The sequence below is a fragment of the Myxine glutinosa genome, chromosome 7 (genome assembly GCF_964187855.1).
Source record: "Myxine glutinosa chromosome 7, kmMyxGlut1.1, whole genome shotgun sequence".
Taxonomy (NCBI): Eukaryota; Metazoa; Chordata; class Myxini; order Myxiniformes; family Myxinidae; genus Myxine; species Myxine glutinosa.
The window spans coordinates 171,469,196-171,491,926 of NC_136267.1; the positions used below are offsets into that span (position 1 = coordinate 171,469,196).

The window sequence follows — 22,731 nt, forward strand, 5'->3', positions numbered from 1 at the left end:
AATGGTTTTTTTTTTTTGTTGTTGTAGTGTAAATTGTTGTAAAGATCACCCTTTGTAAATGTCATGATCCTTGTAAATACCTCCGTAGTGTAAAGGTCAAAGGGCGTCTCGGTAGTTATTCCATGAAACACCACATTGCAGGACCCGATAAAACCCTTGTTCAGTAGCTTATATCTTATTATGTGTCTTAGGGTAAGGCCTTGTCTTCCATTAAGATGACACTCCATTGCACCGAGTGAAATAAGAGTAGATTCCCTTCATTCCCATTCCCAAAACCTCCATTTCCCCTTTTGTCATTGCCAGGCCTCAATTGCCATTGCCAATTACATCCCCTCCAATTGCCGCCATTGACCACGAGGCAGGGTCGGAGGAGAAGGGCGTGTCTCCACCTCGTCATAGAGGGGAGGAGTGAGCCAGCCCCAAACAACCAACCGAGCACGAGGGGTTTGGTTTGAGAGGGCGGAGGAAGAGCGTTTGGGGGAGGTTCTCAAAGGTTGAGGGGCGGGGCCTATATAACCCGCCGCGGGGCGTTCCCCACAGAGAGATGAGTCCAAGAGATGAGCTGAAAGGCTGAGCTGAGCTGCGTGGTGAGGTACAAAGGAAAGAGCTGGGTCGTCAGAGCAGAGCGCGTAGAGAGGTCCATGACAAGAGCTGAGTTGGTCGTCAGGGGTGGTCAGTGGTTGCGTTGAGTGGTTGCGTTGAGTTGTCGGTGGAGAAAGAGTGGTTGGACCAAGAAAGAGAGAGGAGAGAACCCGTCACGCCAGACCCCCCACCAGCACGTCGGCTCCACCAAGCAGCTCCGACCCGTGATCCCGCGCACACGACAGGCTCGGTGGCATCAGTGGCCGTCGAGGTCCAGCCTGACGTCCCGTGCGGGATCAAGCTCCAGCCAGCTCCGTGCCGTCCTCCCCCTCCAGCCACACACACCTCCTTCCAGCCAATCCACTCTGCAATTCCCCGCGTGAGTCTGTGTCTTCGTTTGTTCTGTCCTGGTTATTAAGTAAGCCTGTTAGATAAGTTAATAATTTGCACTGTGTCACCTGCGTCTCATGTCCCTGGACATAATCGTGACTGCTCCTTTTTGCTTACGTGTACATAATAAACCCCATTACTCTTCTGTACGTCTTCTTCTTCCTCTTTGCATTCGGTCGCTTTAGAGTTTTCCAGATTGAGTATCTGTGGCGTGATACGGCCAACGTTTGGGTGAATCGGGTTTAGTCGGGGAACAACTGTTCGGCCGCGGTTATACCTCCGCTCGGTAAAATAACATCTAATCTGCGGACCGTAACTATATATATATATATATAAATATATATATATATATATATATATATATATATATATACATATATATATATATATATATATATAATTATATATATATATATACATATACATATATATATATAATTATATATATATATACATATATATATATATATATATATATATATATATATATATATATATATATATATATATACAGTATATACATACATATATATATATATATATATATATATATACACACACACACACACACACATACATACTGCATGTAGATTTACTAAAGTATGTTCGAAAATGATACTAAAATAATTGTATAAAGTTGTGGAAAAACATCCATTCCAATAGATGAATATCTGGAAAATCAGATGGTAAACAACGTGCACTTGAAAGTTCGGTACAGTATATAACCAATTTCGTGTAGAATAAGAAGAACACCTGCTACCCCTGGACTCAAGGCGTTTCTTATATTCTTGCACTTGGATTCTTCTGAAGCTTTGAGTTTCTTGCCATGTTTGCTTCCCTTGTAATGAGCCAGCGCTTGTCCCTGTGAAGTTAGAAATGAGTGAAAACCTTTCGCCAACACAACATTCTGGCTTCTAGTCAAGATAGTGATTTGTGATACAATTTTGGGAATTGAGTGTAAATATCAAATCCATCACATTTATGAATGTTGTGTATATAAAACTCTCAAAAGCAGTTTTGTGTTGGCAATGTTTACAGCTTAGTCTTCCAAGTCACTTATTGTTTGAATTAAATGTTCACTGCCTCTCTCTCAATCCCTCAATCACAGTTCCAAATTACTCATTGCTCAGTTATAAGACCCTGAATACAAAGTGTGGCAATATATATATTTTTTGTATACAAGATCAAGGCTCGTGTAAGAGCTAACATCAATCACAAAAAAAACCAAAAAAAAACCGACACACAAAACATACAATAAAGGGAGCGGGAGACGAGATGGGGAGAGAGGGAAGCACACAAGTACAACAGCGGAGAACAGGGACAACGGGAAATTAGTGGTAGGGAGAGGGCTTGGGGGGTGAGGAGGCATGGGAAGGCAGAGGAGGGGGTGGGGGGGGGGGTGGGAGAGGTATACAACACATGGACACTAAAGCAATTTCAATGTATTGTTGATATGCTTAAAATGTAAATGTGTGTGGATATAATATTGTTGAGGTTGAAGATCAGAAAACATCATTGACATTTGGGGGCATTGGAAAACTATAGCATTTTCTGCACAAAGTCTTCCTTTGCATTTTGTCCTATGGGGTATGTGAGCTTCGTAAAGCATGAGGCCTTTAATAGTCGTGCTAAACCTAAACTGGTATATTGTGCATTTTCTTGTTTCCTCAGCTACAAGAAAGTTTGAACTCCATCAGTACATCATGGCATTGAGGACTTACAGAGCGGAGACAAATGTTCTGTGCAGTATTTACGAAGGAGGATTCCAGCAATGTAGATAACAACCCCCAGGAATGCTGATTTTAGTGTGATAATTCACAGAGGAATAATTCACAGTGTGCCAGTCGTCTTGCTAACCACCGACGCAGTGCCCCTGGACGTGAGAGCAGGAATTTTGAATTGTTCCAGAGTGTTGGCATACATCACAGGAGTTTTAACATCCACCAACAGCCAATGCTGGCAGAGGAGTCTCCAGCTTAGGTTCCTATCGGACACACTAATCCTCAAAGGCAACTTTGCATCTCCTCTGCTATCGTACAAGCACAGGAAACTGCTGAAAGCAATAAAGTTTCATGCTGGCCCTTTCACGTAATAATGCACAGTCAGAGTTGTGTTGTTAGTAGAGGTTTGGAAACAAGTTGAAATCTCTAAATTGCTGTACCTGTCTGTTCTGAGAACAGGGTCAAAGGTGCATTTGGACAACTGATATAGATTCCATGGATGTAATGGTTGCAGGGTTGTTATGACAACATCATTTCCCACCTCGGAGTTGAAGCGGATCTGGCAGATGTTGCAGCAGAACAAAGGCCTACGGCGTGGTGGTGAAGGGCATGGCAACGTGTTGCTCAGGGGTCTGTGCAAAGTGTTTAGCTGGGAGCAGAAAGGGAGGGTGTTGCAGGACATTAATAAAATGATGGATTTTACATAGAGAAGCAGAGAACATCAAGGTGTATGTGGTTTTTGGACTCAAAAAAAGAGTTTATTTTGAAATACTTTGAGCCATTAGGTCATATGTTTTTCAATCTGGAAGCTTAAGAGGCTCAGAAAGGTCAATTTGCTTGGAACTTAGTTAATGTGCAATTTCGGGGAAACTGGGAGAACATTGGACCATTCCATTCAGGAAGTTGCTTTGGCCATAGTTACAACATGCATTTTAAAAGGCCATTATCCCTGCTAGAGCGGGGGTTAGCCTTGCGGTCCCCATGACAATCTTCTCCATTTTGCCCTATTTTCTGCATCTCTCCTTGTTAACCCCCTTGCCCGCATTTCTTCTTCCACCATCTTTAGCCAAGTCTTTCTCGGTCTTCCCCGTCTTCTACTTCCTTCTACATTCATTTCCATCACTCTTCTCAACCAGTCAATTTCATCCTTCCTCAACACATGACCAAACCATCTCAACCTGTTCCTCTTCACAGCATCAATCACAGGCTCTATTCCCATCATCTTTCGCAATTCATCATTTGTCTTCCTCTCTCTCAACGATACTCCGCACATCCGTCGAACCATTCGCATTTCCACCCTTTCCAACCTTCGTTGCTGCTCTACGTTCATTACCCATGTCTCGCTCCCATAAATCATAACACTTCTCACACATGCAGCATACACCTTTCCCTTCAGCTTCAACGACACTCCCCTCATCATCAGCACGCCACTCAATTCCCGAAACTTCTTCCATGCACATCTCACTCGAGCAACCGTTGCCGAGTCTGATCCACCTCCTCCATTCAGCATGTCTCCGAGGTAGCAAAATGTTTTCACACCTTCCAGCTTCACGCCGTCTCCAAGATCCAACTCAACATTTCCTCCGTCTGAAGCTCCCTCTGTGCACACCTTACATTTGAATGTAGCTGCCACACTGGTTAATGACCCTCTCAGACCACTACATTTTTGATGAACCCACTCAGCGCACATTGTACACTGAATGGAGTTCACTCCGACACCCTTCCTACACACAGCACAGGGCCACTTCCCAGTTCTTTCCACCTCACCACATGCTTTACCACTTGCCATCACCTTCGTCTTTCCGATATTCACCTTCAGACCTTTTGTCTCCATACATTCCTTCCACGTGTTCATCTTTTCCTTCAGTCCATCCATACTTTCCGCAATCAACACCAGATCATCTGCATACAACAACTCCCACAGTAAACCCTCCTTTACGTTCTGAGCCAGCACCTCCATCACAGCTACAAATAGTAGTGGACTTAGTACCGACCCCTGATGCACTCCCACCTTCACCTCAAACTCACCACTGTTCCCGTCCTTCGTCCTTACAGCTGTGCGTGCTCTTTTGTACATTGCCATCACTACTCTGATCAACCATTCCTCCACTCCTAACTTCCTCAATGCCCATGTCAATACTTTGCGTGGAACCCGATCGAATGCTTTCTCCAGATCAACAAACCCAAGAAACAACTTCTTCCTCTTCTCCATGTACTTCTCCTGCAACTGCCTCACAATGAAAAGCGCTTTGGCCATAGTTAGTCGTTAATATTTGCACATTGCTTGCAAAATAGAGTTGGACAGTATTTCGCTTTGTGTGTGTACAATGTACATGTATCCAATCCGATGTCCATACATACTCCGTTATAGTGTTGGTGTTGCTGAAGCAGTTTCTGGGCAAGTGCCATGCTGGGTGGTTTGCCATTGCCTTCCCAGAAATAGTTAAGGCAGCAATTTGCAATTTGTTCACGGTGCCGGTCATGGCTCACCTACTCTTCGTGAAGGATACCGTGGGATCTTTAACGTCCACCAACTAATGCTGGCAGACGGAACATCAGTTTAACGTCCATCTGTGGGACGGCACAAACATTGATGAATCAGCTTGTCTGTGAAACACCGGGATGACAGTTTATATCTGGTCCGAGATTCAAACCCAGGCTGAATAGCTTAGATTCGAGTGTGCTTGAATATCTAATACCATATATGAAGCTCATTCTATCCACTGACTGACTGACTGATATTAATGTTCATTACCTTCCGGGTGTCGTAGAAAGCTGAAATTTGGCATGCCAACGGACATTGAAGCCGGTACACCGGAATAAATAAAAGACCATTAAATTGAAATTTACGTTAAAAAACGTAAATGCATATGTAAAAAAAAACTTTTAAAAAATCCTCAATCTATACCTTGCATTTGAAAATTGTAATTTCTATAACTGTAAACTGTGAAATAAACATGACAAAAATTTCCATAAATGAAAAAAAGAAAAAGCACCCATAAATGAAAATTTTCATGAAAAAACACAAATGCAAAAGAAACCCTCCTCTCACTCCCCCACAAAAAAACCTCAGGATATCTTATCAGGATGTTGGTGATGCTTGCCTTTAAGTATAAAGCTTCTCTTTATTATCTACCTATGTTCGAAGCACGGTCCATTATTGCTTACAATGTGTAAGCATGTCCCGTCCCTTTAGTGTGTGTGTGTGTGTGTGTGTGTGTGTGTGTGTGTGTGTGTGTATGTATATATATATATATATATATATATATATATATATATATATATATATATATATTGTTGCGGATATGGGATTTGGCCCCCATATCCGCTTGTAAATATTCCCCTATTTCCCCAATACTCCCCAACTATCCCCAATCCCCCATTCCCTAGTCCCATTGTCTGTAAACAACACTCTGTAGAACCGACCTTCCCCTTTTTCCCCCATTAAATGTCGTGCCCAGGTCCACCGCATCTCACGTAGACAACTTTCGGACATCTTGCTAGTTATTCTTAGTCTATGTCAGTTAAGGACTCGTTTCCATTAATTCTGACTCTTCGTTGCACCAGAATGTGATTGTATGGCACCAGTAGTGAGTTTAGGACCTCCCCATACCTCCTCCCATCTTCCTCATGAAACCACAACAACAACAACAACAACAACTACAACAACAGCGCGCGGGGAGTGTGCGTCCTCACTCCGGCTTGGTTAGCCGCCATTGCCCATGTGCTCCGGCGGGGTTACCACGAAGGGGCTGACTGTCGGCCCCTCGTCAAGGGCGGAGCCCGGTAACCCCCAGCACCCAATAAGAAGCGGCGGGCCGATTCCATCTGGGGCGGAGCTAACGAGCCGAGGGCGTGTCACTCCCCGCCGGATATACGCAGCCACTTACCGGACGTGACGAGAGATGCGCCCCGAACTTGAAGTGAAGAGAACCAGACGCCACCTCCGAGCGCTGTGACACCTCCCTGCATCTACTGGACCGTGCTGTATCCTGTCCCTGAGCCAAGGTGCACCTTGTGCTGTCCACCGACTACCTGCCCTTCCTTGCCATCAATCCCGGTGTGAGTCAGTCTTGTCCTGTTTATCTGTGGTCTGTCAGGGTTACTATAAGACCGTGATTAAGTGCCTACCTTCCTATGCTGTCCCTCTTGTCCTTGTAATCTCAACGTTCCGAAATATTATAACCTCCTCCGGAGGTCTTGAGAACTGTACCCCTGGTGTCGTGTCATTTAACCCAGCCGTTGTGTCCTTTCCTCAATTGATTTAGCGTAGCGCGACTCGGCCAACGTTCGAGTATAATCGGGTAAACTGTGCAGACGCGGTCATACCAAACCGCTCGGTAAACCAACATCCACAACCGCGTCTGTAACATTTGGTGTCGAGGAGTTGGATTCGGACCTGGGACTAAATTTGTTAGGCCCAAATTTTGGAACACCAATTGTACCATTAGGGTAACATTTGGTGTCGGGAAGTGGGATTCGATCCGGAGCGCGTTTTACGCGCTCGAAATTATAACAGCGAAATTTGATTTTGTTTTACGAAAATAAAAACCCGAATTTTGAAAGTCGCGCTATGGCAGACCAAGACGGCTGGGTTCCGGTAGTAGGGAGTGAGGCAGGGTCGATCCAGGACCAAAATGAGGGACAAGAGGGGAGCGAAGCAGTGAGGGTAGCAGATTCGCAAAATAGCGTCATCACGCACGAGGTGGCGGGCGCGCGAAATGGCGCCTCGCACATGGCCACGGTGCCCACGCCCGCGACCGTGGTAGCGCCACCGGTGGATTTGAACCTTTTTCTTATGCAAATGAAGGCCCTTATGGACAAGAATAATGAAGAAATGAAAAACAGTATGGGGGTAATGAGGGACGAAATGAGGGCTGATAGTGAGCGATTAGAGGGCCAAATGGGGGTAATGGGAAACCAAATGGGGGTAATGAGGGATGAAGCGAGGGGTACCGGTGAGGGGTTAGACAAGAAATTGGGGAAGTTAGACAATAATTTTGAGGGGTTAGACAACGGGATAAAAGAGGTGAGAAATGGGTTAATGGGGGTAGAAAACAGAATGGCCGCTCAAGAGAATCAAATGGAAGGGATGCAAGAGGGGTTAGAGGGGTTAGAAAACAGGATGGAAGGCAAATTGAGGGACATGAGGGACCAAGCGGAAAGGGAAGTTAAACAAATGGGGCAGCAGATAGAGGGGGTCAGAATGGGGGTAGAAACCAAACTGGATGCTCACAGGGAGGAAATGGAGCAGATGAGGGTGGCATCTGGGCAGGAGATGCAAGTGATGGGAGAAGAGATCAGAAGAGGTGTGAATGAGGAGGTCGGAGGAGTGCGCGAGGAGGTGAGGCACTGTAAAGAGCACATGGAGAAGGAGGTGAGAAAGGGGACTGTAAAGTTACAAGGGGGTATAGAGGAGTTGACGCTGGGAGTAGAACAACTGACAGTGGGACAAAAGGAGTTGGGGGACCAGGTAAAGAAGAACACAGCGGTAATAGAGGGTTTAAAATCGACACAGAAGGAGATGAAAAAGGACGTAGGGGTAATTAAAAAAGAGTGTCAGACGGTACATGAGGACTTGACGAGGAAAATGAACAAGGTGGTAGAGGTGATGGAGGTTAAAGAGCGGGAGGTGCGGGAGCACATATAAAAAAATAAAGTGGAGTTAGAGGAAGAACTTAAAGGGGCGCACGAGGAGATGAAGGAGGTGAAGCAGAAATTAGAAGAAGTGGAAGAAGGGGTGAGCGAAATTAAGAAGCGACGGAGAGAGGATAAGAAAGAGATAAAGGAGGAAGTAAAAGAATTGGTCCAAAGTCTGTATTTGGATCGTGATGATGTGCTCATTAACCGGATGAGGGATTCGCAGGTGATGGAGGAGAAGCGAAGAGGAAGAGGACCCGGTGTAAGTGGTGACCAATATGGTCGTGCGTATGATGCGCCAGGTGATTTAAGAAGCTTGGGGGTCGAGATGGACCCGGGTGTTCGTGAGAGGCCGTTGGTGAAGTGTGCGACAGGTCTGGTGTGCGAAAAAGGAGGTGTGCGAGAAAGTCCGACTCTGGGGTGTGTGAGGAAAAAGTGCGTGCCAAGGAGTGAGGGTGCTGGCGAGAGTGAGTCGGTCGTAGCGCGTGTGCGAGGGAGCACATGGAAGCGCGGTGTGGTGAGTGTTACAGAGGGTGTGACGGGAGAGTGTGCGCAAGGGTGTGCGCGAGAGAGGTGTGTAACGGACGGGTGCATGGGGAAAGAGTGCGCTGTCAAAGGCAAGGAAGAATGCACACCTGTGGTGAGTGTTACAGAGGGTGTGACGGGAGAGTGTGCGCAAGGGTGTGTGCGAGAGAGGTGTGTAACGGACGGGTGCATGAGGAAAGAGTGCGCTGTCGGGAGTAAGGGTGAGTGCGCTGTCAAGAATGGAGGTGAGAGTAGTGAGAGTGACAAGGAGCGTGAGTTGGTTGTGGCAGGTGAGAAAGGAAGCACACCTGGAATGGTAGAGCGTGAGTGGGAATGCACGCTGGAATTGGTCGTGAGGCACGTGGTTGGGTGTGCGAATGAGAGCACACCTGTGATTGTCACAGAGGAGGTGACCGAGGAGGGGGCGCGAAGAGGTGTGTTGGTGAGGTGTGCGACCAACGAATGTGTGCCAAAGTGTTCGGTGGTCAGGTGTGTGACCAAGGCTGTGAGTGGAATGAGGGTACCTGGGTGTGTAAGGAAAGGTACGAGGAGCATGGGAACGGCTGGATGTGTGAGCAAGGAACGGGCTGCGGGGTGTAAGCATGCAGGTGAAGCATCGACGTTAAACGGGTTAGCGGTTAGAGCGACTTTTAGCCGAATCGGGCCCTCGGTGCGTGCGGGGCCTCGCTTTGAACGGCCGCGTCCGTGCTCCACTAGGCGGAGCGGGCGGCTGGATAGGAAGGATCGTCATGGCGACCACTTTTTGTTGAGGCATTCCGGCAGGTCGAGATCGGGCCATGGGATGGCTCCGTGCCGAGATGGTGCGAGGGATCTCGGCCCGGGTAAACCTCCTGCCCTGCACCGAATGCGGGACGTGTCCAGCCGCTGGCACCAAACAACCCGCATTCATGGCTTGGCTTTACGAAGCCGGGCTTTGGACAGGAATTGGCGCACTGAGAGGCAGTAGTGAGTAGACTGTGTGATGAGGATAGTGTTTTGGCCCCAAAATTAGAGAAAAACAAAATTTGATGATTGGCAAGGGATTGGCAGTAATGATTGGCAGATGATGGGCAGTGATTGGCAAATTTTTGATTTGTTGAAATTTGATGTGCCAAATTGGTAGTGGGAGATGCCCGATGTGGTGGGATGGCAACTCTGTCATCCCTCACAAATGTGGGGCAAATGCGCAATAGTTTATGGGGTGTATGGCAGTGAAAACTAGCCCGGGTGGGTTAGGATATTGGTAGGGATCTAGCGAAGATGACATTAGGTAACGTTAAGTTTAGTTAGTGACTGATACCTGTAGTGGGGACGCAGGTAGACTAGTGTGGATGATAATGACGTGGGAGCGCAATAGTTTAAAGGGACGACTGGGAAGCGCAAGTTTCAGAAGGGAGTAGTTAGCTGAGATGATGCCGTGTGTGTGAGAATTGAACAGGTGTGATTGCACAGGTGTGCAACTGGACAGGTGTGTGGAGCAGTGTATGAGTAGTGAGTGTGTGGATCAGCGCGAATGCGCTTGGGGAGAGAAGGGTGCAGGTGGCACCAAGTATGAGAGCACAGGTGTGCAAGTACAGGTGTGTGGAATACATGGAGCAGAGAATGACTGGTGTGGAGAGAGTTGGAGTAAGTGGTACGGAGTGGTGTGCATGGTGCGAAGGTGTGGATGGGGGAAGAGTGGACCCCTTTCACGAGTACCCGGGGCGGGTAGTGTAAGTGTTAGGTAGAGGGTATAGGTAAATTGTGGTTGGATATTGGCATTTGTGGTGCGGTTGCAGAATGGTATTGTGGATGGGTGCATTAGTGTTGTGGAAATGGCTGGGCGTGTAGCCTGTTAGTGTGTGTAGTTGGTTTGGGCACTCCACCACTGTGAGGATGTCGGCCAGGTGAGGCCGCAGGTGGGCTCTGGGAGCCGGTAGAGTTGTGGATGGGGCCCGAGGATCCGGAGGACGGACCCGGGTAGCCCAGTGCCAGAGAGGGCACCGAGTGGGGAGAGCGCCAGAGGGCCTTCCCCAGGTAGTTAGGTTAGGGTAAGGAGCAGGTAAGCTCGGAGGCAGCTGCAGTGGTGGAGGTGTGCAGGTGGGTAGACCTGCTGGGAGAGCTACACGTCGCGGCCCAGAAATTGTGCGAGGGCACCGAGAGATGAATCGGGGGAGTGAGGCCCCAAATTGAAAAGCACCACAGTTTGGTCAATGGGAATTGGTTTTTAGAACCCATAGTGTAAGAGGGCCAATGGTTTGGCAGGAGAAAGACCCCGGGTAATGTAAAGTTGTTAAAGTCATTTAGGAAATAGTTAGGATTGATGAACCTGTCGCACCATACGCAGCCACTTACCTGAGGTGATGATGATGACTCCACACCTGTGTTTTCTTTGTTTTGTGTTGCAGGAAGTAAGGATTGCTGTTGGATTTGTGAGACGCATCACGACGTGGATGAGACATTGGGGTGATTCCATCTCTCCCTCCTTAGGAGGGACTGATGATGAATTGGTAATGGCAAATTTTGATGTTCAGTTGGAGATGGCAAATTTTGATGAGAGTTGAAAATGGCAAATTTGATTGGTTAGGAGGGAGAGAAGACGAATTTGGTTCATGGGAGGAACGGGGAAGACAGTAGGGACGTTGTTGATTTGTAAAATAGATGTTTATGGGTAGTGTTGTGTTTTGTGGATACAGTAAGGGGTAAGGGAGGGGCCATGTAGGTTACCTGGTGGGGGGGGGGGGGCATACGGTAGGAACGTACCTGTCTCACCTGGTTCCCATGTGCCCCCAGTGTGCATCATCTTGTATTGCGTGCACTTTTGCGCCCTTACCACCTTACTCACTTGTCTTCTTCTTTTGTCTCCCACCTCCGAGGATCTGGCTTTGGGGCAGAGAGAGAGGAGAGAGAGGCGCTGGCTCCGCAGTTGTGGGCCTGCACTTTCGCTGCTTGCTGCCGGGATCGATACACCATATGGACCGCAATGTTTGTGGCCGCCCACCATGGACCGCAGTCTTTTGCGGGCAAGCACCACCCGTTGATGGACCTATGGGTCAACGTGGCACCTATGCCATCCAGGTGAACCACTTATAGTTGGCCCCCTGACGGCCACAATTTAGAAATGGACGCGGTTGGCGCCTTTCTTTATTTTTAAAGAAGCTAGAAGGCCAAGCACTTCATGAAGGCAAGACCAGCGGCAGAACATCGGCCGGCTGCGACACCACCGGTGACGTTGAACATTTTATTGGTGCACCGGATGGTGCTGACTGTATGTAGGGGGTGGTGCTTTTGGTGCTTGGATGGGGTGCTCTGCACATTATTAAAGGCCGTAAGGCCACAGAGCACTCGTGGGTTGGTGTATCGATGCTGGCATGCGTGCTCTCTCTATGCATAACATCTGCATGTGTTCCTCCAAAAACAGGTCCTGGATCGTAGTGTAAATATCAGCGTAGTCTTGTGTAAATAATGCTCCCTACCGGCTGTATGTTTAGTTTGCGAATTCTTTCCGCGATTCGGTTATCCTGTGGGCGTGTTTCTGTGAGGAGAAGGGTGCAACGTCGCAGGGGGACATATATACTCATTTGTGAATATCTGTAAAACTGTCGCACTCAGGGTAGAGTTAATAGTAGAGGGAACTACATCTGAGTGCCACACTAAAATAGGTAAAAATTTATCGGGTCGGGTCGCCCCGAGGGTAGAGAAGGGTGCAATGTTGCGGATATGGGATTTGGCCTCCATATCCGCTTGTAAATATTCCCCTATTTCCCCAATACTCCCCAACTATCCCCAATCCCCCATTCCCTAGTCCCATTGTCTGTAAACAACACTCTGTAGAACCGACCTTCCCCTTTTTCCCCCATTAAATGTCGTGCCCAGGTCCACCGCATCTCACGTAGACAACTTTCGGACATCTTGCTAGTTATTCTTAGTCTATGTCAGTTAAGGACTCGTTTCCATTAATTCTGACTCTTCGTTGCACCAGAATGTGATTGTATGGCACCAGTAGTGAGTTTAGGACCTCCCCATACCTCCTCCCATCTTCCTCATGAAACCACAACAACAACAACAACAACAACTACAACAACAGCGCGCGGGGAGTGTGCGTCCTCACTCCGGCTTGGTTAGCCGCCATTGCCCATGTGCTCCGGCGGGGTTACCACGAAGGGGCTGACTGTCGGCCCCTCGTCAAGGGCGGAGCCCGGTAACCCCCAGCACCCAATAAGAAGCGGCGGGCCGATTCCATCTGGGGCGGAGCTAACGAGCCGAGGGCGTGTCACTCCCCGCCGGATATACGCAGCCACTTACCGGACGTGATGAGAGATGCGCCCCGAACTTGAAGTGAAGAGAACCAGACGCCACCTCCGAGCGCTGTGACACCTCCCTGCATCTACTGGACCGTGCTGTATCCTGTCCCTGAGCCAAGGTGGACCTTGTGCTGTCCACCGACTACCTGCCCTTCCTTGCCATCAATCCCGGTGTGAGTCAGTCTTGTCCTGTTTATCTGTGGTCTGTCGGGGTTACTATAAGACCGTGATTAAGTGCCTACCTTCCTATGCTGTCCCTCTTGTCCTTGTAATCTCAACGTTCCGAAATATTATAACCTCCTCCGGAGGTCTTGAGAACTGTACCCCTGGTGTCGTGTCATTTAACCCAGCCGTTGTGTCCTTTCCTCAATTGATTTAGCGTAGCGCGACTCGGCCAACGTTCGAGTATAATCGGGTAAACTGTGCAGACGCGGTCATACCAAACCGCTCGGTAAACCAACATCCACAACCGCGTCTGTAACAATATATATATATATATATATATATATACATACATACATATATACATATATATATATATATATATATATATATATATATATATATATATATATATATATATATATATATATATATACATATATACATATATATAAAAATATATACACAGACTTGGCATTTAATATGGAATATTTTTCTTGTGGGGGTGACCTTACTTTTCAAGATGTCTTAGAACCAAAAGTTCATTGGAATTATGTTGAAATTATTCTAGATTTTGTTAATGTGACCTTTAAAAGAAACAAAAACCACATTTGACATTTCGAAACAAATAAATTGATCCTTGAAAGTGATATAAACTGATATCGAACTCAATTCATGGACAGTACTGTGTTAAACTTCTGTATGTTTTCCAGAAGTATCTCTTTATTTTGCACATTAGCCAAATTTTTTTTAACAAAAACAAAAGTTAAGTTATGACTGGGATTACGGACAGTAAAATTACAGTTCAGTACTTCGTGTAACCCCCCACGAGCATTCAGGAGAGCACGTACACGTCGAGGCATGCTGTTCACGAGACTTGCCAAGGTTTGGACAGGAATCGCTTGCCATGCAGTGACAATAGCCTGCTGCAATTCACGCACAGAGGTCGGCTGCTGGTCCAAGTGGTCGATTTGACGCGTTAATTCTGCCCACAAGTTCTCTATCGGATTCATATCCGGGGACATGGCAGGCCACTCCATATGCTCTACACCACGGTCAGCAAGAAAGTGTTGGATCATGCGAGCACGATGAGGCCGTGCATTGTCATCTTGGAAGACAAAGTTTCCTTGAAAGGCTGCACGAGCAAATGGAAGCAATGTTTCTTCCAGAATGGCCCTGTACTTGAACTGGTTCAGGTTTCTATTCAGAACAACCAGGTCAGTTTTGCCTCCTGCATGAAAAGCAGCCCAAACGGTCACCCCACCACCTCCAGCTTGGACTCTTGGCACTATACAATCTTTGTTGTAGGCTTCATGCACTTGTCTGCGCACTCGGACGCGGCCATCTTGACGATAGACCAGAAATCTAGACTCGTCACTGAAGATCACGTGATTCCAGTGTCCTGGCTGCCATTTATGGTGCTCTCTGGCCCACTGCAATCGGCGCTGGCAGTGTTGTCTGCTCAGGCATGGCTTTCTCAGGGGATGCCTGGCACGATAGCCTGCTTGAACCAGTCGTTGGTTGACTAGCCTTCTGGATACAGGCACATTTATCAGTTGCTGCCACTCAGCCCTAGGCCGATTAGCTGACTTGGTACGGCCATTGCGGACTAACCGGTGCAGTTGGCCCTCCTTGTGGTTCTGCGGGGACGTCCTGGCCTCGTTATTGGAGTAGGGACACCCCTCTGAGCATTTCGTTTCAGGATCTTTGACACCTGACCTTGAGTGATGCCATACTGCCGAGCAATAGCACGCTGTTTCATGCCGTAATTTCGTAAAGCCACCAATCCATGACAAACAGCATTGTCGAGTTGACAGACCATCTCCAGAGGAAGCGGCAATAACTTTTGGAGACGTGCAGCAGTTGTTTTCCACTAATACAGAACGCAACAACCCTTGTATACCCGACTGTGAAGCCAATCATCAAATGCACCTGTCCGTACATTTTGCCACGCCACCTGTGATATAATCCTGTTGTTGACTTCTTGCTGCGACAGACAATCAGTGACATGGTTCTTTTAACAAATAAATCACCAAAGTGTAAAAGAAACTCACCAGATTGATATACTGAGTTAAGAAATTAAACCCAAGTCAAGAAAAAAAATAGATTCCATATTAAATGCCAAGTCTGTATATATATATATGAGGGTCAGTCAATAAGTAACCTTAAAATGGCGATATAAATTCAAGAATGTAATGTGTGTAGTTGTGTCAAGTAGTAGATTTGTTATTGCCTAAAGTTCAGTTATAGACGTTGGTTGCTAATGTGTTATGATTTAAATCTTGTTTAAAAATGCTATTTTCATAAAGTTAATAAAGGGTTTTTGCTTCGTTTTAGTTTTGGATGAGGAAAGGCTCGCTGAGGTCATGCTGGACAAATTGTATACGTGTGCTTTTTCGAGGCTAGATAACATAAACCTGTTGTTTTTACCATATATATTTTGTATTAATCACAGCGACGCCTGACTCTGTATAAACATGCTTTGAATTACTCATGTGAACCCATATATTTGCTCTGGGCTTATCTGGCCAAGCATGCACTCTTTGTGAGTTACATTTCTGTTTTCTCGGAGCCCAGAGAAACATTTGGTCCGAATGATAAGGAAGGGCTGACTCCCCCGAATGACAGAGCGGATGACGGTGGGGGCTTGGCCCACCGGGGAGGAACCTCTCCCAGTTTTGTTTGTTCCCTCGGAGATTTCCTGATAAAACGTGTCCCTATATAAATGGACTGGGAATCAATGTGTTTTCAGGAAGGCTTGACGTGGCATGAGACTGGCTCTTGCTGTAGATGTCTTGTCCTCCTCCGGATCTGTATAAGTTGGTTTTTAATAAAAAGCTGCGTCATTTTTCAGGCTATTTGTGGACTTCTTCACCAAACGAAGAGCTGATTCTTCACAGATGGTACCAGGAGTGGGGTCAGCACCGGACGACGGGAAACGGAGCCCGAGGGACAGGAGGAAGGCTGCCTGAGGCGCGCCGGCACGCGGATTTGATTAAAGGTGGGAGTTGTTTTATATCAGAGGGCTATTATTCCAAATTCGTACCTTCCTCCCTCAAGCGGGTTCAGTCTCCTTGTCTTCCGCGATGCCTGCACTCGAACAGAAATTGTAAGTAAAGGCTCATTTTAGGCCTCAGAATGACGTGGCTTTGTTAAAGCCAGGATAAACAAGTAAGGATACCAGGAAGGACTTAACAGTAAGCTTAAAGTTACAGTTAGCACCAGGAGGGGAAAATGAGGTCGGACAGCCATATAGGCTGAAGCCAGGTGGCCAAGATTTTTCCAGGAAGGAACAGCCCAGAGACAAGATGGGGTATGCCATTGCATGCCAGGGAACGAAGGGCTGTGGCTAACTTAGATAGAAGGCCATAGGAACATAGAAGGCCATAGGAACATGGCCAGTAAAAGGATTTGCGCAGGATATCGGTGAAGATAACGTTCGGTACAAGGGAAGGGGGAAAAGTGAGGTCGGATAGCCGTAAAGGTTGAGCCAGGCCGAGAACTTTCCAGGAAGGATCAGCCCAGAGCAATAAGATGGGAAGCAAGCTAATGAAAGAAAGGGAACCCCTTAAGGGAACCCCGGCATCTTTCATGTTTAAGAGGCATCATTTTGCCGCGGTAAAACCATTAAAGGACTGGGCTGTGTTAACTAAAGATTTAAATAATCCCTGGCCAGAGGACAAGTAAGTAAGCAGTTAAACAAGTAAATCAGCGGGTGATGCCGCTGGACCAGATACCAGACCAAGACCCCCCAACCCCCCAAGACCTGAGCTCAGTCCCGGGGCTCTAGGCAACACCCCCCACCCCCCCAAGACCTGAGCTCAGTCCCGGGGCTCTAGGCAACACCCCAACACCCCCCACCCTGCCTTCCCTTTTTCACCTCAACCCACCCCCGTCCAACCCGTCCCAAAAAATCCTTTTCCTTGAATGAGAGACGTAACATGAATGAGCAAAGACTGTTTGGGAGTGGCTGGAGAAAGGCATGATTTGAGTCGATCTGAGTTTCGCGCGAAGTCTGGGAGACTTCTATGAGTATATGAATGAGGAATGAATGTATATTGGGATGTTAATTGACGTGTGTATCTAGCCAATGTATTTGTCTGTATGACATATGCAAAGCAGAGGGTTTCGGTGTGAAGCTTTGTAAGTGATCTGCTCGACGTGCGGGAAATTCAGGCCGGGAATGTCCATTTTAGCGTCTATCCGAGAGAACAGGCGAGGTCCTGAACTGAGTCCGGATTTTCATCTGTTTGGGAGTTGTTTGGGAAGCGAATTGATATAAATCGGGTCAGGAAAGCACTCGGAGTGCCCTTGTCGATCTACTGTTGATATGAAGCGGTTTCTTGGAGATGGTTGCAGGATGGGCTGCTTTGTCTTTCGAGCGGCAGTCGGACGGAGGTTTGGAGTTTGTGGAACTGGAGGTTCAGAGTTTGGGTCAATATGTGTGTTTTACTTGAATCGAAGAGTTCATTCAATGGCAGATATTGTGGATTGTATGTGTGGGATGTATCGCTGAGGCAGCTCACCTTTGGAATTGGTGTCATATAGTGCATTTTGGGTCAGAGAGGTCAAGCGTCGGAGATCCTGTTTTTTTGCGATGTTTACGAGCTAGGGATGAGTTCTGACAGCTCAATGTTCTGACAGCTCACTACATGTCAGGTCGCAGATTTGTTATGACAGCTTTTCGCACTTTGTTATGACAGCCGACTGCATGTCCCAACGTGAGGTAAACCCCGCCGTGAACGCGAATAGAGCGGCGTGCAGGGAGTGTTGGGATTCGTGTGGAGGCACGAGGGTGCGCGCCAAGACGGGGGGCGGCGTGGCGTCGTCGCGTTGAGATGGTTGTGCCAGGTCGATCGGCGATCTCTGAATTTAAATCGGATTTTTGTCATGTGTGTTGTGAAATTAAACGTCTATCCGAGAATCCTGGCGATGTTCGTTTAATTAAAGTGTGGTACAAACCTGTGTTTCCGCCGTGCGGCTCCGTGGAAGTTAGAGTAGAGTTATTGTGTGTTCAGACAGGAGCCGAGCGAGCCGCGAGTCACGGGTGTGCTGTATGAGATTTGCTCAGAGTGCCGGCGATAACTCGCCCACTCTCAGAGGAGGATGTGTGCCCAAATGCATTGTGGGTCATTTCGACTTTGCTGGATGTCGGACGTTCATGTCAGACGAGCCATGTCGGAATAGTGGCCGGCTGCGACATATATGCCAGGCAATGTCACAGGACGAATACGTTATTTATAAGATGGATAGATGGATGGATTTATTTAAGATGGCTAAAATAAACGATTTCAAGACAGAGTAATTAATTTCCGGAGCCAAGTTCCAACAGGAAGTCTTGTTCATACAGTAAGGTACAGTGCGGAGTGGCGGCTGGAAGATGCATCGATGCATTTGTGTTGATCGATGCGGACACAGATTTAGTATGCTGGTAAGGTTAAGTTATTAAAATTGGAAATTCAATAATTTGAGCAGAAATGTCACGTTTCAACAGAACGCTGATCCGAGGAAGGAGGACGGTTGAGGTTTCAACTGTCGGTATGTGGTGTGGCTTGTGCCAAGGTGTGGGCGCGAGGAGGTGTTGATGAAGCGTTGTGCGAACGAGGAGGGATGTGCGAAAGGTGCACTAGGTAGCAAGGGTGCTGCATTGTAAAGCACGCCTCGTACGGACGTTCCTGGACGGATTGTGACGGTTGTTGGATTCGTAGGAGCTAGCATTTTGCGATGTAGAGCCTCAATAAGGGTCATTTGTCTGTCTGGATGTGGTTCTTGCAGGGAATGACGCCGGACTTGTATTATTTGCGGAAAAATAAAGCGCTGGTTACCCCAATTCGAAGTTTGACCTTTTAAAGTTTAGTTGACCTTTGTTCGAGATATGCAAGGGAAAGGTCAGAGGTAATTCACTAACCTTGGAAGAACGACAGGCGGAGTCAGTCTACAGGGTGTTGCTTTAACGACAGGATATATAGGACTTAAATCTGGAGAATATCGGGACATTATATTGTGGGTAAAACCAAAATCATGTACATAATTAGTGGACAGAGAATATCGAGTTTTTTGTTGTTGTGGAAGCGTCAGGTACAGTACGCTTGGAATTTAATTTAACCGGGCCGAGTACAGTAACGTGTTCGATCGAGCTGTGGGGATTTGAGATGGATTTGAGTCACGTTAAATGGAGGACATTTGGGAGGATGAAGAGATGCAAGTAACGTGGATTAAATTGTGGTATCACGAGTTGGGTGCCAGAGATATTGTGGTTATTATAACTCACTGATTATAGGGGGCGCCGGGCGCACCGAGTACAGATCGGGTTGCATGATGGAGCACGCATGCATGGATTTTGGCTTTGCGAGGTTCCGGATAGAAATTGGCATTTCGATGCTGTGGATTATATTGTGCCTGCCCGGAAAGGTGATGTCCTGTGCTGGGGCTGGCGACATGCCTCTGTTATTTGTCTGTCTGTCGGTCTGATTGTAAGTCTTTGGTACTGGGAGGGCTAATTGAGTGCTTAGGCGTCATTGTTCCATGGAGGCAGGAGCTGTGAGTCACAAAATGTAAACGGGAACTTTGTGTAACTTTGCACCGGATCCACAAACAGAGAGATGGACAGGACAACAATGGAGTTTATATGGACGGGTTTGGGGCAGTTTCAATCTGACGATTACAGAGTGCTTTGTTCCGTTCACGAAACATGTAAAATTCATGGAGTTGAAGTGGTTTGCAAGAAGGTAGCAGAGTCAGTACTGGGATGCAACCTCGTCCAGGGGTTTTGGTCCAGCCTGCAAGGAGTCCAGGGGCTTGTTTCAGGGCTGGGTCGCCAAAAACGGGATGCTGTGCCCATCTGGATGTAAAATTATCCATTAAGGACGGGGAATAATGTGCAGTGTGACTGATTGGAGGTAATAAGGATTTGTGTCGATTTCTTGATTCGAGTTGATCTGGAAACAAAGACAGATGGGATTAATGTGTATATCAGGAACATTTTGGAAAAGAAATATGGATATATGACATTACTAAAATATAACCAAGCAATTGAGAGTTCTTGGGTTAATGGGATATAAATAAATGCATCTACAAGTTGATGGTTTATAAAAATTTAGTTCTGGATGATACTTAAACGATGAACAATGTTGGCAATATACAAAGAATGTGACTTGTTTTTTGGGGGGAAAACATGTGGTTTAAAATTGGTTGGCTAAGTTTTAAAGATGGAGATGTTTTGCAGAACTCTTATGATTATTTATATGAGTGGTGGACTATTCCATGGCGAAGCATTTTCCAGTTTATTGAAAGTTGGATTTTGTAAAATAATGGTTTAATATAACCACAGTAGAAAATAATATACAGATTTGGGACATTTTGTAAACTTTCAAATAATGAGAAGATTCAAAAAATTCATTTTATTTATTTCATGGAAAATATTTGGGTTGCAAGTGGAGAAGCATGGTATGGTATAAAAATAAAGAGGGAGTATCCAGGAAAAAGATGTTCAAGTGAACTTTGTGCTGTGAAAAGAATGTCGAGTTAATGGAAGTGTTTTGTTCGATTAATTTTGTTCAATTTGTGTTCAAATGACCATCGATGTTGGGGGCAAAGTTATGGGTGAATTTGGTGAGTGGTTGTGGGCAAACGAAGATTAATTTAGATTTATCATAGTTAAGTTCGAGGAAGTTGATTTGAAGCCAGAATTTCATTTGGATGCCAGAAAGGAGAAAGGAGATGCTGAAAGCCAGAAAGGAGATGCTGTTGTCTACTCTGAATGACAGGTGGTGGTATCCAGGGCGCTGAGGAGTTTGTTCACGTTGTAAAGTTTGTTTATTTATTTGTTTATTTAGTTTGTTTATTGTAGAGAAGAGTGCTTTTGGGATTCCGGAGCCAGAGTGGATAATTTGAGGGTAGTAGGTGGAGTAGAGGACATCTTTGCAGTGCTGTAGGTGGTCCTTGTGGGCTTGGGAGTGAACTGATTTGGGTTTAATAGGCACAAGCTGGTCTAAACAGGGTGAGGAGGATGGCGTGATTGATGATGTCAAAGGAGGCGTTGAGGTGAGGAGGATGAAAATGTTGAGGTTGCCGGCATCAGAGGAGAGAAAAGGTCGCTGGTGATTTTGAGGAGAGCAGTTTCAGTACTGTGGCTGGAGCAGAATCCGGATTGGGATGTTTCATACAGGTTATTGGCAGAGTGGTGATGTTTGAGTTGAGTGGCCACAGCACGTTCCAAAACTTTTGACAGAAAGGGTAGGTTGGAGATGAGTCTGAAGTTATTTAGGGTGTCAGGGTTTAGTCCAGGGTTTTTCCAGAATGGGGGTGAAGTTTCACGAGTTTTTGGGGAAATCGGTATGTGAAGCTGGATTAAGTTGGAACTGCTTGATGAGCCATGGAGATGGATTGGGTTTTGTTGTTGGTTGTCTGGGAGTTCGGTTGTTGCATTGCCAAAGGTTTCTGTGTGGTGGACACACTGGTTGGCTGTTGTCTTGTGTGACGTGGGTGGAGATGTATGTGGCTGTGTGTGGCTGCCTGGAGTCGGGAAGACGGCTACAGTGGTTGATATTGGTTGTGGATCGTCCGGGGTGCTTCGATTTGCATAGGGGGTGAAGATTGGGATATTACATTATTTTAAGTAAGTATTGGCATGAGTAATTACATAAGTAATTATGAGTTATTATGAGTATTAGTTATGAGTAAGTGGTTATTTTAGTAAAGTTACATGTTTCGCTGTGTTGTGGATCTGCGGACAAGCTAGTTTGATGGGTACCCTGGGGTCTTCGGCGTGTCTATGTGTTTGGCTATCTGTTACACCGGACTCTTGAATGGGTTTTCATGAGACGAATTTCAGACATAACAGTGAGAATCTATTTTGAGCGAATCACAGTGGGTGAGGAAAACATTGTGTGTGACCAGACACCAGAACTGACCAGAATTGAAATTGGAAGTAGACCAGGTTATTTCTATTATTTGTTTATTCGTGAAAATAAATAAATAATAGGGGGAGGTTAATGGAGGTTAATGGTGGTTTGTTTGTGTTAATGGAGGTTAATGGTGGTTTGTTTGTGTTAATGGAGGTTAATGGTGGTTTGTTTGTGTTAATTCTAGTTGAAACTCTCGCTGAAGTAATTTTCGTTTATTTTTATTTTTTGATTCGATTTGAGAGTTGAGATGATTGATTTTTTATTAATTTTATAATTTTATTTTTATTGATGTTGGAAACAGGTAATGGGATGCTGAGAGAAGGATTGAATTTAATTTGAATTGGACTGGATTAAATGGGATTGAATTTAAAAATTGAATATTGGATAAAATTGGATCCACTTGAAAAAAAGTGGATTAGGAAATTGGAGAAAAGGTGTTCTATGAAACTATGAATTGAATGAATTGAATCTATGAATTGGAGACCTGTAGACCAGGCGCTCCCAGGAGACTTGTGGACCAGG

At 46.2% G+C, this 22,731-nt stretch overlaps 1 protein-coding gene across 2 annotated transcripts in view; it reads right to left on the reverse strand.

Annotated features, from left to right (window-relative positions):
• The window catches only part of LOC137431838 (zinc finger protein 385D), a 237,385-nt gene that overhangs the window by 52,706 nt on the left and 161,948 nt on the right, over positions 1–22,731 (reverse strand). For both annotated transcript variants that reach the window (XM_068123581.2, XM_078781182.1), the window contains 2 exons: positions 3,235–3,342; positions 1,726–1,834 (listed from right to left, as the gene is read on the reverse strand). In XM_068123581.2, coding sequence (XP_067979682.2) covers positions 1,726–1,834; positions 3,235–3,342 — 217 coding nt within the window. The remainder of the gene's footprint in view (positions 1–1,725; positions 1,835–3,234; positions 3,343–22,731) is intronic.